We start from the raw sequence: 15,878 nt of genomic DNA, 5'->3' as shown, positions 1-15,878 counted from the left end.
GCATTGGGTTATGTAAGCAAAACCAAGCAACACATTAAATATCATGATACCGTACTACCTAGGTATTGATTTGGTGTCAAATATTCTGTTAATTGACAAAGAGCTGTTGAGTGTCTTTAGCATGAGTAATTAAAGTGTTATTGTGAAATCGCCAACCAAACTATAGAATGCCCCTAGCCAAAGATGCAATTCGTTACCACCCTAAGGTACTCTACAAAAAGTCATTTTTCAACATGCGTGATTGAAACTTCTGCCTAACATCGTTTGGTGATGCCTCCCGGATGGGTATGAAAGACCTTAACCTTGTCTGTTGTTCAATACGTCGGGCCTTGATCATCTGAACCATCAGTTGATTCGTTGGTGTGTCTATGCCGAGAATCTTAGCCCGCTTCAAGAAGTACCCATTCTGATAGTTAATGTCTGTTTGCAGGCCCTTGTTGATGCGTGTCAGCAGATCACTGGGGGCTTTGCTCTTTCCTGTGATGCGACGGTAGCAGAACTTTTTGAGCCCTTCTCCGCGGAGGAACTTTATGAGATCGGGTGAGTCTTGGACCTCAGGCATATTCTCCATCACTAGAACCATTTCCCCCAGAAGGTTGTTCATCATTTTTTGAGCACTTCGATTTTGTAGCAGACCGTGGTATGGAAGGTCAAGGAACACACAGACGGGCTCAACAGCAGCCGTGAACATAACCGAGGGTAGTTTGAACCTTAGCCAGTGCTCGTAAGAACTAAAGGTTGTGTTGAGATCTTTGGCCCTTCTCAGCGAACTCATCATACTAGGCTGTTGCTCAACAGGGATATAGAGCTCCTTCTCCGCATTTAGCACCGGGTCGGCCTTGGTGAAGACTGTTCGCCCACGCTTTAACTCCTTAACAGAATCCCTGTACCGGTTGAAAGCGAGCGCATGGGACATATGGCCCAGGTAAAAGTTGGGCTCAGGCTGGCTTCCGTTAAAGATTTGTTGGCGGACTTGCTCGAGCACTCCCATGCCGTCATTAAGAAGACAAATCGATGTTTTATCATCGATCCGATCTTTGACTGAGGCGATTGCCTTGACAGCTTCAAAGCCACGACCGGTAACAATCAACTCATCGATATGCGAGCGGTCGGATTGAGGTACAACATCGTTATCGGAGATGGCTACATTCTTCTCGACATATGCGTTCTTCCTTGTTCGTTCTGGTTGAACCTTTTCGACATTTCGATATCTTGATTTGGGCATCTGGCGAAATGGCACCATCTCAACAGAATCATATACGCTACATAGAGCGTGGGCGATGAATCTCGATCTGACATCTTCGCCCAGGATATGAATCTTATGTACTGGTCCAGATCTCGCTGCTTCAGCTGGAATGACAACCGAGGGGACGTAGAATTGCGACGCAGGGCTTGTTGATGTAGGTGTGACAGACTCGGCTTGGGTACTAGAGCTTTTCCATGGCCGTGATGGCGCACCGCCGAGTTCTGGGGGTACGGCCTCTGGTTTCTTCTGTTCTGTCGGAGCCACTGCCGAAGCAAAGGGTCGTGTATAGCCGAAACTGGGGCTACTTCGGAGCCATCGGGTCGATTTTCTCGCTATTTGAGTGGTCGCCCGCGTCTTCATTATAATTTCCAGCTTGAAGTTGGTGATTGAGTCGTCGTAGGGAGAAAAGGTGGCTCAGAAGCTGAAAGATCGAGATTTAATATGCGCATGCGCGCATGCAGACTCGAGCGAGAGACGATGGAGGCTCGTCTTTGGGAGTTGTTTTTTGGTAAGTCTGATTTAAAATACGTCGGTTTCTTATCTCGTCAGTTCGTGAAGGCGTTGAGTTGCGTTAGAGCTGGTGATGTCGATACTAAATTGGTGATCCGTTGAAGAATGACAGAGGCGAGTCCGTTTTCGCTTTTGGTTCGACTTGGACCAGAGCCAATCAGAGTAACAAGAGCCTGACGGGAGTTTTGATGATCAATAGTGGGGTATAGAAGCATCAATAATTGGCCAATGAGTGCTCGGCTCCGATATCGTTTGGCCTGATGCTGAAAATAGTGATGTTGAAGGCTTCACACAATGAGAAGGGAAATGCAAGTAACAAAATCCTTGTACGGATCCCACTGAAAGGAATCCGCAATTCATAAAGAGTTTGCACTCTCAGCATTCTTTTGTTCTCAGCTTGAGGGAGTTCATAGCCTGCGGTACCTTTTAGTTGCATTACTTCGATTCATGAATGCAAGAGCCACTAAGCCTTATTGGGTCTCATGGTTAACAAGTTTCTGCGCCTGTGCGAAGTCTTTCATGCGACGACGTGAACATCACAACACTGCGCCTCTCAACATTCCTAATCACAAAGCCCAACATGACAGACGTCAAGGACATCACGCCGGACCTCGATCGGCTGGACAATCAGCTCGATGATCTTGAAGAAAAGCTACAGCCTTTGCTGGGCAACCTCGAAGGCATGGCCTCTCAGTTGCCCCTATTAGACAAGGCGAAACTGTTCTCACTTACAGCTTACGCGATCGAATCCCTAATGTTTTGTGAGCTAACTCTCTTGCACCTGACACGACGCCACATGATCAATACTAACAGTCGCGATAGCATCACTGAAATTAAATGAGGGCAATGAAGCTCAAACACAAGCCGTTCTTACTGAACTCAAGCGAATTCAGCAATACTTTGGAAAGATCAAGAACATCGAGTCTCCCCCAGAGCCTGAAACGCGTACCCTGACTATTAACCAAGAGGCTACCGCGCGTATCCTCAAGGCGGACCTGGTATGTAACGGCGAAGCCATGACAGATCCAAGACTGAGACTTTACAGGGCGACAACAAGACAATCAGCAGCAAGCTCGCCGAAAAGATTGCAGAGGAACGAGCCAAGGCACTGCTCAAATCTGTCGAGAACCGAAAGCGACCAGCAGAGGAGTCGCCCGTTCCATCTCAGCCCGGTTCTTCTGCCGAAGGAAAAGATAAGAACAAGAAGAAGCAGAGGAAGAACAAAAAGAACAAGGCGAAGAACTGAATTGCAAAGCAGGATTATTATGCTGACGGGCCAAGTGGTTGGAAAACGCACAGAAGTCTGGCGCCAGCTGTTGATGGCCGAATTCAGAGCATGCAGCTTCAGGAGGAGGCTTACAATGATACCCAGATTGTGTCAGGCAAATAGATGGCTGGGGACCTATACGGCCCCCTTTGAAAAGTTGAATTCATTGGGCATGGCGTTTGGGCATTTGGGGTTGACTTTTTGATTTGGGGAGCTAGGGGAGATAGTGATGAGACAACTACACTTAAACACCATACTCTTCTGAAACGCAGTTTGCTTCCGAAATTTGCTTTCTTATGGGACACCATGAACTTTGAATCCAAAGGGGACGCGAACTTGTGTTTCAATTGGCATATGCTTGTAAAGTTAAGATAAGGCATCAAATTACAAGAGTACCTTACTGGATAGTATCTGCCTTGTCATCCGGCATCGCATTAGTTACTAAGTTCTGTCTACTGATTTCGGCTCTCAGCCACAAGTCCCAACTGCAAATAAACATCTAGCTCACAACTTAGACATTATACCATAATGACTACCTTAGGTAACCAATTGCTACAGCCAAAGGCTAATAAGAAGAAAACCTAAAAGATGACTCCTTGGCCGGCCTTGGGGGCATAATAAGATGGTGCCTTCAATCCCTCGGCCAGGCATCGCATTGGATTCATGGTAAAGGAGAGCTCTTATCGCGTTAATACGTGGAAAGATAAGGCAGAGAGGTGACTAACAATTTTTCACCCCACCATTATCGGACGTGAGTCAAGGGGAGTAATCGCGGGGCACCATAACCCCTCCAAGTTCCTACCCAAGGCCGTGATTTCTGTTTCCGCAACGATTGAAGCAGAAAACAAAGCACAACACAAAATGGCGGTCATCTACGTCGACGAAGAAGCCGGAAGCGATCTCCCCGAGATTCAGGGCACTGAGGCCGCCCCCTTCAAGACTCTTCTTGAAGCCTACTACCGCCACGGAGCCGAGTCCGAGTACCAGGTTAAGAAGAAGGACGATGAGGAGGGTTACAAGCCTGCTGCTAAGTCAGCCCTGAAGAAGGCTGTCGCCTACGCTGCCCAGCAAAAGAAGAAAGCCGAGGCTGCTGCTAAGCGAGCTGAGAAGGATGCTCAAGACGAGGCCGCTCGTTTGGCTGTTCTCGAGGAGGCCAAGAAGCTGAAGATCACTAACGACCCTTCACTTCCTGAGCCCATTGCGATCAACCTCCAAGAGACCGACCCCTCAAAGATTGGTACACTCCGAAAGAGCAAGGATGAGCCTACTGAGGGAGTCAAGCGCGTCTCCGTTCAGGGCCGTGTCAACCGTGTTGCTAAGCAGGGCGGTCTTATCTTCGTGACTCTGCGCCGCGGTCTCAACTACATGCAATGCCTCCTTTCTGGAGATCTCTCCAAGACCTACGATGCCCTTACTCTTTCACGAGAGACCTCTCTGGAGATCATTGGTGAGCTTTGGGAGGTTCCCGCCGGTGCTCACGCCCCTCTCGACCGAGAACTTCGCGCCGACTACTTCAGGGTCATCGCCAAGGCCCCTGGTGGTGACGAGGCCTTCACCAACTTGGTTCCCGTTGACGGTGACACCAACACCCTCATGAACCTCCGCCACCTTACCCTCCGCCACGAGAAGCCCGCCGCCGTCATGTTCGTTCGCGACATTGTCGAGGATGCTTTCCACACCGTTTACAAGGAGTTGGATGTCAAGAAGGTCAGCCCTCCTGCTCTTGTGCAGACTCAGGTCGAGGGTGGTTCTACTCTTTTCAAGTTCGACTACTATGGCGAGACTTCATACTTGACTCAGTCCAGCCAGCTTTACCTCGAGACTGTCCTACCTGTCCTTGGTGATTGCTACTGCATTGAGAAGTCTTTCCGCGCTGAGAAGTCTCTTACCCGTCGCCATGTAAGTACCTCTATATGGAAACTAGCCAGATATCATATCCGAGCGACCGCGTCTAACTTGGATGTAGCTTTCTGAGTACTCCCACGTCGAGGCTGAACTGGATTTCATTACCTTCGACAACCTCCTAGACCATCTTGAGCACGTCATCTGTCGTGTGATCGACCTGACCCTCGAGAACCCTCTTGCCGCTGAGGCTATCAAGAAGTACAACCCTGACTTCGAGAAGCCTTCTCGACCTTTCTTGCGCATGCGATATTCCGACGCCATCGATTGGCTGCGAGAGCGTGGTATCAAGAACGAGGATGGCAACGACCACACTTTTGGCGACGATATGTAAGTGTTTTGCAAATTCTGAATGCACAAAGACTGACTGGAGGCCAGTGCCGAGGCCGCTGAGCGCAAGATGACCGACGAGATCAACCGCCCCATCTTCCTCACTCACTTCCCCGTCGAGATCAAGTCCTTCTACATGTCAAAGGCTAAGGACGACCCCCGCGTGACCGAGTCCGTCGATGTTCTGATGCCTGGAGTTGGCGAGATTGTCGGTGGCAGCATGAGAATTTGGGACTATGAGGAGCTCATGGCCGGTTACAAGCGAGAGGGCATTGATCCTACGGGGTACTTCTGGTACACTGACCAGCGCAAGTACGGATCTACTCCTCACGGAGGATACGGTCTGGGAGCTGAGCGGTACGTTATCTGGTACTTCTTTGATTTCATATATACTGACAACTGTTTAGATTCCTGGCGTGGCTCCTGAAGCTCTGGACTGTGCGTGAAGCTTGCTTGTATCCCCGATACATGGGCAGATGCACACCGTAAACGATGCGCTTTATGAGATGTATAACGAAAATGGAGTACAGGGCTTTGATATAGTAGAACAGACCGCTCTAGAGTTAACGTCTAGAATGAATTTGCGAGACTGCTTTACTCACCGTTTGTTGCACTTACATTGGCACAAGACTTATATCCGATACCTAGTGAAATGCCATGCCCGATATCTCCGTCGTTGAAAGCGGTCGTAATCAATCGTAGCCTTCACTGGCCTCATGACTCAATTAATGGAGGTGCCCACTAAAAAGTTGCCAGCGGCTGTCAACGGAAGGTCCTGGAGTGCTCTGGACCCCTGGCGCTTTGGGGGAATGCCTCTACCGAGGCCCTACTGGCCAATCTTCCCCGTCCCTCGTTGAAATTTGCCCCTCATGATTGGCTGTTTCGATATGCGCCTCCGAAATCCGTGCCTCCGGTATTCTTTCTTTCCGATCTTTCTCCTCATAACTCAACATCTCGAACTTTGTTCTTCAACACTTGAAATCGCATCACCAAATCTCCTACCAAAAACCACAACACAACAACTACAATGGCTCGTCAACGATCTGTCGGCCGCGCTCCTTCGCGCCCTACCGCTGCTGCTCCCAAGCCTGTTCCTCAGCAGACTCGCCCTACCGCCACCCACGCTGCTCCTCCCACTGCCGCTCACCCTCCTGCCCAGGCCATGCCTCCTCAGGCTGCCGGTTCTCAGGGCCCTGGACTGTTCGGCCAGATGGCCAGCACTGCTGCGTAAGCATCCCCTTGCGAATCTACAACAATTGGTGTCTTCGGAGTTTCTAGTTCTAGGTGGAGCAATGTACTCCAGAGCACCTGTAGAGCTCATGCTTCCAACACGTGTAGCTAACTTGTTCTCAGCGGTGTCGCTATCGGTTCCTCAGTAGGCCACGCCATCGGCGGTCTCTTCTCCGGCGGTTCCTCCGAGGCTGCTGCCCCCGTCCAAGCTCAGGCCGCCCCCCAAGAGCAGTCCTGGAACCAGAACAACTGCGCCGGTGTCGCCCAGAACTTCACAAAGTGCCTGGATGAGAACAACGGAAACATGCAGATCTGCAACTGGTACCTTGAGCAACTCAAGGCTTGCCAGGCCGCCGCTGGTCAGTAAGCATGGACGAATGAGAAGCTGAAAAGAGAACAAAAGGGACTTGATATCACTATGGGAAGGGAAACGACATCGGGGATATATATCTCCCGACAGCCTGCATGCATATAGGAATACGGCGGGGAAATACTACTGTTACATCTCAGCACTGTCAATTGTATACTACAACAAAAAAAGACATTACTGCCACTCAAATTGGGAAACCCCTTCATTCATCTTTCTCCTCCTCTTCTGGCCGTGGCTCAAAGTTCAGCTTTGTTGTGTTAGCAAGTTCGTGATAAAGAGTGGGATACCGAGTCTTACTGAATTTCCATTGTACAACTGTTGATCTCTTTGCTGATCTCTGCGATTCTGGAATGACTGAACACGCTCTTGAGAACTGGCCGGCGCATCGCTCGTAGGACCTCGGTGCCCAGTGCGCTCGTCACCACCTCCGAAAAGACTGAATATCCATGTAAAAATGCTGAGAATGAATCCAATAACTCTCGAAACAATACCCTGTGAATCATCGTAGGCAGTCGTAAACTTCTTTACGGGAATAAGCACCAATGTCGAAGATGGAAAAAGGCCGAGATCCCCCAACGGCTTGTCCTCCTCAGTCTCGTCAATGTTCTTATTCGGTAGAGGCGTGAGGACCTGCTTGAACGTGTATGGCTGCGAGCCGTCGCCTCTATTTTCGTCCACCCATTGTCGGACCTCTTTTAGGTGTGCAGTCGTCTTGAAGCGGTTCCTCAATGTTGATCCATCGAACAAGCGGACTTGAAGAGCCGTTATCGCGCCAGACTTGGAGGAGCTCGACAGCTTGGTCTCTGGTGCGCTCACTAATGCTGCTGCGACGTCGCCGCCCTTGAGGTTATCTAGTTTCTGCTTCTCACGCTGTTCGGCACGTAGACGTCGCTCTGCCTTGTCGTCTTCGATGCGCTTGAGGATCCGCGCCTTCTCCTCTTGATCTTTCTGTTTCTTCTTCCTTACTGCCTCAGCTTGCTTGTGAGCTCTAGCGTTATCCGTATCCATACCAGCTTCGGCCTCAGCTTTAGCTTTCTCTTTCGTCCTTGCGCGTTCCTCCTTCACCTTACGCTCATTCTCCTCCTTTTGGGCTTGCAGCCTGGCGGCCCTCTCAGCTAGTATTCGACGAACATTTTCTGACGTTGATGGAGCCGCTGTTGGTGGAGTGCTCTGCTGTTCGGAAGCTAGGGGTGTCTCTGTCTGGGGCTGTGGCGGGCTGGCCTGCTCTGGTGCCGGGGTTGGCTGGGTTGTAGCTGGAGCCGGAGCTGGAGCTGCAGGTGCAGCAGTGGAGTTGAAAGCCGTCTGAACTCTCCGCAAGAAATCCTCTTTGCTGGTCCCCGGTGTGATGTACTCCTTTAATTCTCCATTCTTAATGATAACAACAGTCGGAGTCCGTGGTAGAGGGAAGATCTGAGCTAGATATCCGGCTTCCTCGGACCCAGCTTTGAGACGGAGCGAAATAGAGTGCTCCTTGAGTAAGTCGCTCAGCTACACCGTAATTAGCCCCATCACATATGATCTGCAGATTTCCGTAATCCTTACCGTATCATCGACCAGAAACTCATTTTCCCATTGTGTGCTCTCGTCGCTTTCATCTAAGATGCATGTGAGCTATTGCGTGGGTCAGGGTGATGACAAAACATACCTGTCACGAAACATAGAACAAGTTTCTGCTGGCCGACGGCTGTCGAGATGCCTTCCTGAAGGGTTCCCTCATAAAACATGGTGAATTATGGTGAAGATGATAAGCTCTTGACTTGGATTATGGAAAAGTTGAAGATAGTGGGTGAGTGAGCAAGATAAAGTTGCGACGTGTTGTCAAGGCTAGAGCTGTCTCGTCTTGATTTCTACTCCCTTGAGAATTGGTGAATATTTGTCATGCAAGTAAAAAGGAAACACGTCTTAATCAGTTGTGTAGCAAGTAAATTTGACGGTCAAATAAGTAAAGCAAAAGGTTACTGGCAAGAATTAACTCCGATCATGTCTGGTTAATCAAGGCCTGAATGGATGTAAACCAAGCCATCATGAGTGAAGGCAGAGCAGCTATGAGAGCTACCTAGCTACTGGAAGGTATGACGCTTATGGCATCACGTGGCCCTAGCTTCAGCGCCGACCTGCGGGTTTCGGGGGCTTACTCAGCGGTCTTGAGCTCGCCATCCAGTAGAAACTTTGCAAAGGATCCAACATCCATAGGAGAGCGAATGAATGAGTCAAAGGGAACATGTAACACATATTTTTGCTGGTCCGACTTTTGTTTTTCTTTCTCTAGATTCTCCTTGTGAGAGTGCATTGATCCCAAAATGCTCATTGATCCTGCTTTTCTGCCTTGGGCAGAAAGTAAAGGAGTCAAACTAAAAGGCGTTGAGCCTCGAATTCTTCCAGGTCGTGGTATTGGTATCGTCGCAATTCGCGATATCAAGGTGAGTAATAGATCTCCTCCCAAAATTGGTCTAATATTTTGCAAGCCAAATGAAACTATTTTGAGTGTGCCAATGAAGGCAGTTCGCACTATTGATACAGTGCCAAAGAACATCACCGAAGCCCTTCAAGGAGTCTCGGTTCATGGCGTTCTAGCTGCTGAGATTGCTCTTGACGAAAGTGATGACTTTTCTATATGGAAAACAGTTCTGCCAACCCGGGAAGATCTAGAGGCCGGTGTGCCCATGATGTGGCCGAGTGAACTCCAAGCCCTTCTGCCCAAGAGGGCCAAGGATATTCTGGATAATCAGAATGCTACATTCAGACGCGAGTGCGAAATTGTTCTAAAAGCATTCCCCAAGTTGACCAGAGACGAGTACTTATACTCTTGGGTGCTCATCAACACCAGAACCTTCTACAACAGCATGCCCAAGATGAAAAGCTACGCTCATGCTGACCGACTAGTCTGCATGCCAACAGCCGACCTGTTCAACCATGCTGATCAAGGATGCAAGCTCGCCTATTCAGCGCTGGGATACAGCGTTCAAGCGGATCGAGTCTATCGCCAAGGTGAGGAAGTCTACGTATCGTATGGGCCTCACTCAAACGACTTTCTTCTTTCCGAATACGGATTCATTCTGGATACGAACCGTTGGGACGAGGTCTACCTAGATGAAGTGATTCTCCCGATGCTGAACAAGACACAGCGTGCCGACCTTGAAAGTATCAACTTTCTTGGAAGATTCACTCTCGATGACCAGACATTAGGCTGTCACAGAACTCAGGTCGCGTTGCGAATGCTATGCTGCACACAAAGGCAATGGCAGCGATTCTTTGATGCTCAAGACGAGGGGCGATCGTCGCAGGCTGAGGTAGATGAATTACTGTTGACCGCACTGAAAGATTTCTTGAACATCATCGGAAAGACTCTGGGCGATATAGATGAGGTAGAAGGCGGCTCGAGTAGCCAGCGGGAACTCTTGCGGCGCAGATGGCAGCAGATTGAAGCGATGGTGACCAAGACAATAGATACACTTTCATGAGTAGTTCTGTATCTATCCTAATACTGGCACTGGATAATGTGTGATCATGGTTCCATTCGGGAGCTCAAGTAATGGGCACAGCAATAACATTTCTATGTGAATGGAAAGGAAAAGTTGGGACAGCTTCATGGCAGATTTACCTGCATGCTTGTAGTATAGCTGGTTCCATTGTTCAGTGCCATCGACCCTGAAGTCCATGACAGGGTATTAATTATCGCGCTGGAGATATAGGTAGGTAAGTAACAAAGATAAGCCAAGATCAAACTACTGCCGGTTATGCAGTTTGCAGATCATGGATCGCAACCTAAGCTGTTAATGATGACCATCACTCATGCATACCCGCACTTGGTTCCTGGAGCGGTAATAACACCATCCGGCCCAAAAGATCCGGGCCCCATTTGCAGGGTTGTCAGATGTCAGAAGTCTACTCAAGTGATGCCACGAATGGCCATGTTTGGGGGTCATTCTCACATGTCTCAGCAGACAGACAAGAACCCACGAAGGAAAATAGAGGTACTAGTCTATATCACCAGCAAATGAAGAAGAAGCAGTCTCCCTCTGGTTGTGCCGTAATTGACCCCTGTCCGGTACTTGCTGGTAACTGTCATTGGTCCACGACCGCGGTTACATTTTGGCTAAGTAGACTTAGTATAAGCGCTACCAATATAATAAGAAGATGTCGTACGATAAGTTCGGCCGTCGCCTACCGGCAACAGGCACAGGCACAGGCACAGGCACAGGCACAGATCGGTTGGGCCTCAATGCGAATATTCTCAAAAGTTATTGGTTTGTTTTATTCTTCTTCTTGATACTAACGCCAAGTTCATACAGACTTATCAATGGTAGCTTTTGGAGAGTCGAGACAATTGGCCAGATGCTAGTTAGCAATGACTCAAGGCAATACATATTTCTCTCAACAAGCATCCTCCCAGTTGTCTTTGCCTATTTAGACTGGTGTTGTTGGGCACTTCAAGTGCCGTGTAGTTAAATAGTCTCAGTCAGTCAGGTTTGCCTTGATTGGTGATATCACCCGTTCACCGTCGTAGGGCAATCCTGTTTGGAGAGCACGATGCTGCAGCAAACATCTGCTAAGAAGCCCAAGATGTCTATATATGCAAGCCATAGAGCATCAAGTAACGTTGCATGATAACATACACTATATATACTGGCAACTCTCCTTGTTCATCAACGCAAAGTCTCCATACCTTACTCGAGACCTACATACACTCAACGGCGGGAGTCACTAACTTGTTTGAGATTGACAGCATTCACACTGTGCCTTATTAGGCAGTTCTCAAAGAAGTCGCCTCTAGCGAGAGTCGAAACATCCATTGGCCACGTTTACGCCGTTTTACGGGAATATCGAATAGTCTAAGCCGGAAAGAGCCCCAGAGTTGCAGAGCGATATTATATCATTGTTGTCTCTATAACAAGAGTCGACAATTGATGATAGTGACCAGGGTCATCCTGGTTGATTCACATCCCCGCAAACCTTAAGCCACCGGCATCACTTGATTGCCTCTCCTCTCTCTTGATATCATCTGAATTCTATCAAAAGAGAGGCCAAAGACTCCAAGACTGAGGACTGAGACTGACTTCCAACGACTCATTTCACTATGGCTGCCTGCAACACCTGCAACAAGGAAGAACCGGCAGTTCAGCTCAAGCGGTGTGCCAAGTGTTCTACCACTCAATACTGCTCTCGGGATTGTCAAAAGGCCGACTGGAAAGCCCACAAGAAGATCTGTGGCAAGCAGGCAGATTCAGTTGCCAATGCCAACCTCCCTGATCCAGACGAAATGAGCCGGTCTCCAAAAAAGGGACTGGAGAAGTCTGTTCCTAACCCCTTTACTCGTCTCGATAACGGCACTTATCTGCACAACCGTCCTGAGAAAGATGTCTATCGGCTTCTAATTGACACCTATCGTCTCCGTATGGACGATATGTACAACCTTGAAGGTCAAGCAGATGGAGACAGTCTCTATGGCGGTGCTTCAAACGGGCTTCGAGGTTTTCAGCGTTTCTTACGACAAGCATCAATCCGAAGAGGGCTGCTCCCTTCGTGGTGGTCACCAGAGAAGCAGCAGGAGTGTGAGCAGTTGGGAATGGATTCAAGTCAGTGGCAGAACTTGACGAAGAAGACAAGTAAGCAGGAGATCATTGACTACTATGGGGATCCTCGTTTCCCTATGCAGTTGCGTATGGTTGGAGAGGCTGTTTATCTGAGCGCCCCTGGAGGAGGTGATGGTTCACAGATGAGAAAGATGATGGCTGCGATGGAGGGTGGTGGAATGGAAGGGATGGGGATGAGCATGATGGATGCTTCGTCGATGCGTCGCTGAAGGTGTTAGAGCACGTCTGGACCCAATATTCTGCAAAAGTTGTAAATTGAAAACGTCTCATCATGTCATAAAGTTGACCAATATTTAGCTACACGCCCATATTGGCGGGTTGGTGCCCAGTACACATCCTAAAACCCTTCTTGAGTCCAACAGTCAAAGTCGAAAGATGATCTCCATCCATAGACCTTGGGATGTCCCAACTTAGTCCAGTCCGCTGCGAGTTCCAGCTCCGGGACACCATCATACCGCGGTCCAAAAACGACATTGTCTGACTCCATCACGACAGCTATCTTGGTTTCGTTCTCCTTCTGGCACTGTTTAGCACAGTCCCTTAAGACGATGACTTTACTGATCTCGAGTTTCCCAAAGTAGGGGATGACTGCCTCATACGTTCCACTCCAGATATAGTCCCCTTCGCTTGCGCAAAACAGAATCTTGAGAACGAGGCAAGCCTGCTTGGCAAATAGGTCGTCATAGACCTTGGTCGTCTCCTGGAATCTGTCTCCCAGCTCATCTACCATCTTCCAGAGAGGTTTGCTCTCTTCCTCCGGCACGGGGTTGGCCCTGTGTTTGATGACAGCTATCATCGCAAGCGCAGCCTTGAAAGCAAGGAAATCCACAAAGTCAGCCCTCATCACCGTTTCCGGCTCGGCTTCTGGGGCTCTCATGGCTTCCTGCGCCTTTATGATCTCCTGTGCTGAGGCTAGGATCGCCTTCCTTGAAGCGTCAAAGTCGCCGACATTACCAGGATTCATGATTGACTGTTGCCATTTGGGCCAGTTCAGCATGAGCTCAAATGTGTGGTAGAGGATGTTGATACTGGCGCGAGTGAAGGCCTGCGGGAGATAAGGGACATATCTCGGGTGTCCCTTCGTCCAATGCTCCGGAATCATTGCTTTCAGCTCCTTCATCTCTTCGAGCGTTCGCATGATCGTTGCCCCAGTAGCGTCTTCTCCCATTAGGATTTGGCTTGTAAGAAGACCCGATAGCATGGCTATCTGGCGGATAGCTTCCTTTTCAGCGAGGGGGTACTCTTCCACTACAACCCTGGGCCCCAATTGCGCGGGGACTGCATGGGGCATTCCAAGGAAGAGCGACAGCTGTCGGTCTCGAATCCATAACTCTTCCCAAATACATCGATCCAGGCTAGACCGGCCCTGGTGTACTCCCAGCAGCATGGCGTTCTCAATACCAGTCCTAATACACTTCCATGCCTTGGTCGGGCGACCTATGGAGAGGAACAGCTCGCCTTGGAGGAGCAGGGCCTGGACAAAGTCGATGTTGCAGACAGGTGTTGAGCTGATTCGGTACAGAGCCTCAACTTTGGAGATACAGTCATCAATGAGTAGGTTTGGTTCAAAAGGTGGTGGTGCTCGATTGTCGGCGTATTTGAACTTCATTGGTATCTCCTTGAAAGAAAGGCAGAGCCACACGATGCATTTTGCGACAGCGCCAGGGTCTGGTGGTTTCTGGCGGTTTGGGGACAATGACTTGTCAATGAAGGTGAAAGCTGAATTCTCGTTTGTTGGAAATCCAGCGTCAAACAAGATAACTGTTTCGACAGGGGAGTCGTCGTCGTCTTGCTGTTGGTATGACACCGTTGCTAGAGGCCAGCTCGCCCAATTCTGGGTGAGCCTGTTGCTATGTTTGAGAATCCGGGACAGAACCGACGTGTCGGGTACGAGCCCCTGAAGCGATTCCATCAAACGGGTTGGTGTCTGTGGTATCTGTGGGGTAGAGATGGTTAGACTACTTCAGTCATCATGACCTTGAGAGCCTCCAAAGTGATACCAACCTCATATAGCTTGCTCACAGAGCGGTAGCTTGGCTCACTTCTAGACTCAACTCGTTTGCTGGGTTGCGCGTCAAATCTGCGAGCCAAGAACTCGATTGCAGTCTCCATATGAATCATTTGTGACTGAACTTTTCTGGAAAGAAGCGAGAACTCTTGGAGGATCTCATTTTTGGCTTCTGAAGATGAGTCTTCATTCTGCGGCTGGCAGGTGAGGGAGTGTCTGCTGCACTGCTGACACTCAGCCTTGTCGTCGTCAAAGACGCACTTCACTTTCCGACGACGACATTCGATACAGCTCGTCGACCCGGGCCGCTCATGGGTTGGTGGGTTCTCCATGACGAAGGACCATGTAAGCCTGGTCACGAAGAATAATAGAGGAGAAGGAGAAGAAGAGAAAGTGAGGCGGGCACCTCAGCCTACTTGTACCCAGGTGATTCGTGGCGTTTCTTGCTTATCTCAACAACATGTATGTCTCAGTTTTATGACGAAACCTCCGTGTAATGCAACGCATCTGTTGAGTGAGAGAAGAGGAAATATCCGTGTTGGTTTATTGGAATCGGACCAAAGGGTCCTAAACATCACGGGTGGCCGCAGGTGGTTGCAGCTGAGTACGAATATTGCTGCGAACCCATCTCCGACCACCCAAAATGAATTCTTAGACTAAAACTGGCTTTAGCACGCTTATACAAAGCTACGAGCGTTTCATCTGTTTTTGCTTTTTTCGGAATCAAGGGTTATTGATGTGTTTGAGGCAAGCTCATGGTGCAGCCTTATTTGCTCTGATATTGAGGTTGATGATTCCAGAGACGCTAGGTTACACAACACAGTACGATGTCACACAGGATTCCCTTCTTGACTACGGAGTAAGCTGTGTATACACTGTCCTAGACTGTATAGGACTGTTTGGTTTAGCTCGTCATGTGCACATGTGTTGAGATATGGGTGCCTCAGGCCTACCTATCCCTTGGTAGATAGCCTGCCCACTGGGCCCTAGCTAGCTTCCCTAATATATATATACCTTCCTAGTCCCGAGAACCTTAATAGGTTATAAGCCCTTATAAAAACACTATATATAGAGAAAAGGCTCTTTTTTAGCTATTTTCTAATTTTTAAGCTATTAAAAGCATATATATACCTAGAATAGAAAGGCATTATAAGATAAGCTTCTTTTTACTAGTATAATTACTAAGTTAAGGTTAATATATACTAGCCTAGTACTTTATATTATATTAAGAAACTATATTAAATTAGAAAATAGAAAATACTATTAAAAGTATAATATAAAGAAGTAAAGTTTATTTTTTTTTATTTTTAATTAGCCTTATTTAATATATATTTAAGAATAATCCTTAGTCCTTAATTACTTTATATATTGCCCTGTATAATAGAATTTGTAAAGTAAATACTTTATTATTATATAGAAAA

At 48.5% G+C, this 15,878-nt stretch overlaps 8 protein-coding genes across 8 annotated transcripts; 5 read left to right on the top strand and 3 right to left on the bottom strand.

The window, feature by feature from the left end:
• Positions 1-211: 211 nt before the first annotated feature.
• FSUBG_7632 (dsDNA-binding PDCD5) lies at positions 212-1,606 on the bottom strand (the record flags this gene model as incomplete). The annotated part of the gene is made up of 1 exon (XM_036685958.1): positions 212-1,606. The coding sequence occupies one exon, from the start codon at positions 1,604-1,606 to the stop codon at positions 212-214; it is 1,395 nt and encodes a 464-aa protein (XP_036536818.1).
• A 730-nt stretch (positions 1,607-2,336) lies between these two features.
• FSUBG_7631 (small unique nuclear receptor co-repressor) lies at positions 2,337-3,002 on the top strand (the record flags this gene model as incomplete). The annotated part of the gene is made up of 3 exons (XM_036685957.1): positions 2,337-2,517; positions 2,579-2,754; positions 2,802-3,002. The coding sequence occupies 3 exons, from the start codon at positions 2,337-2,339 to the stop codon at positions 3,000-3,002; spliced, it is 558 nt and encodes a 185-aa protein (XP_036536817.1).
• Positions 3,003-3,884: 882 nt separating this feature from the next.
• FSUBG_7630 (asparaginyl-tRNA synthetase) lies at positions 3,885-5,744 on the top strand (the record flags this gene model as incomplete). The annotated part of the gene is made up of 4 exons (XM_036685956.1): positions 3,885-4,922; positions 4,990-5,255; positions 5,304-5,612; positions 5,663-5,744. The coding sequence occupies 4 exons, from the start codon at positions 3,885-3,887 to the stop codon at positions 5,742-5,744; spliced, it is 1,695 nt and encodes a 564-aa protein (XP_036536816.1).
• Positions 5,745-6,282: 538 nt separating this feature from the next.
• Positions 6,283-6,852, top strand: FSUBG_7629 (uncharacterized protein; the record flags this gene model as incomplete). Its single annotated transcript, XM_036685954.1, has 2 exons — positions 6,283-6,482; positions 6,609-6,852. 2 exons carry the CDS (start codon positions 6,283-6,285, stop codon positions 6,850-6,852), a joined length of 444 nt encoding a protein of 147 aa, XP_036536815.1.
• A 205-nt stretch (positions 6,853-7,057) lies between these two features.
• Positions 7,058-8,579, bottom strand: FSUBG_7628 (UBX7 UBX (ubiquitin regulatory X) domain protein; the record flags this gene model as incomplete). The annotated part of the gene is made up of 4 exons (XM_036685953.1): positions 7,058-7,102; positions 7,153-8,343; positions 8,398-8,450; positions 8,501-8,579. 4 exons carry the CDS (start codon positions 8,577-8,579, stop codon positions 7,058-7,060), a joined length of 1,368 nt encoding a protein of 455 aa, XP_036536814.1.
• A 576-nt stretch (positions 8,580-9,155) lies between these two features.
• On the top strand, positions 9,156-10,316 carry FSUBG_7627 (set domain protein; the record flags this gene model as incomplete). Its single annotated transcript, XM_036685952.1, has 1 exon — positions 9,156-10,316. One exon carries the CDS (start codon positions 9,156-9,158, stop codon positions 10,314-10,316), a length of 1,161 nt encoding a protein of 386 aa, XP_036536813.1.
• Positions 10,317-11,932: 1,616 nt separating this feature from the next.
• On the top strand, positions 11,933-12,658 carry FSUBG_7626 (MYND domain protein; the record flags this gene model as incomplete). The annotated part of the gene is made up of 1 exon (XM_036685951.1): positions 11,933-12,658. The coding sequence occupies one exon, from the start codon at positions 11,933-11,935 to the stop codon at positions 12,656-12,658; it is 726 nt and encodes a 241-aa protein (XP_036536812.1).
• Positions 12,659-12,786: 128 nt separating this feature from the next.
• FSUBG_7625 (uncharacterized protein) lies at positions 12,787-14,789 on the bottom strand (the record flags this gene model as incomplete). The annotated part of the gene is made up of 2 exons (XM_036685950.1): positions 12,787-14,346; positions 14,412-14,789. The coding sequence occupies 2 exons, from the start codon at positions 14,787-14,789 to the stop codon at positions 12,787-12,789; spliced, it is 1,938 nt and encodes a 645-aa protein (XP_036536811.1).
• Positions 14,790-15,878: the final 1,089 nt, after the last annotated feature.

The sequence above is a fragment of the Fusarium subglutinans genome (genome assembly GCF_013396075.1).
Source record: "Fusarium subglutinans strain NRRL 66333 chromosome Unknown NRRL66333_c0000099, whole genome shotgun sequence".
Lineage (NCBI taxonomy): Eukaryota > Fungi > Ascomycota > Sordariomycetes > Hypocreales > Nectriaceae > Fusarium > Fusarium subglutinans.
Note: the sequence above shows the minus strand (reverse complement) of the source record. Positions and strands in the feature narration are given on the sequence as shown.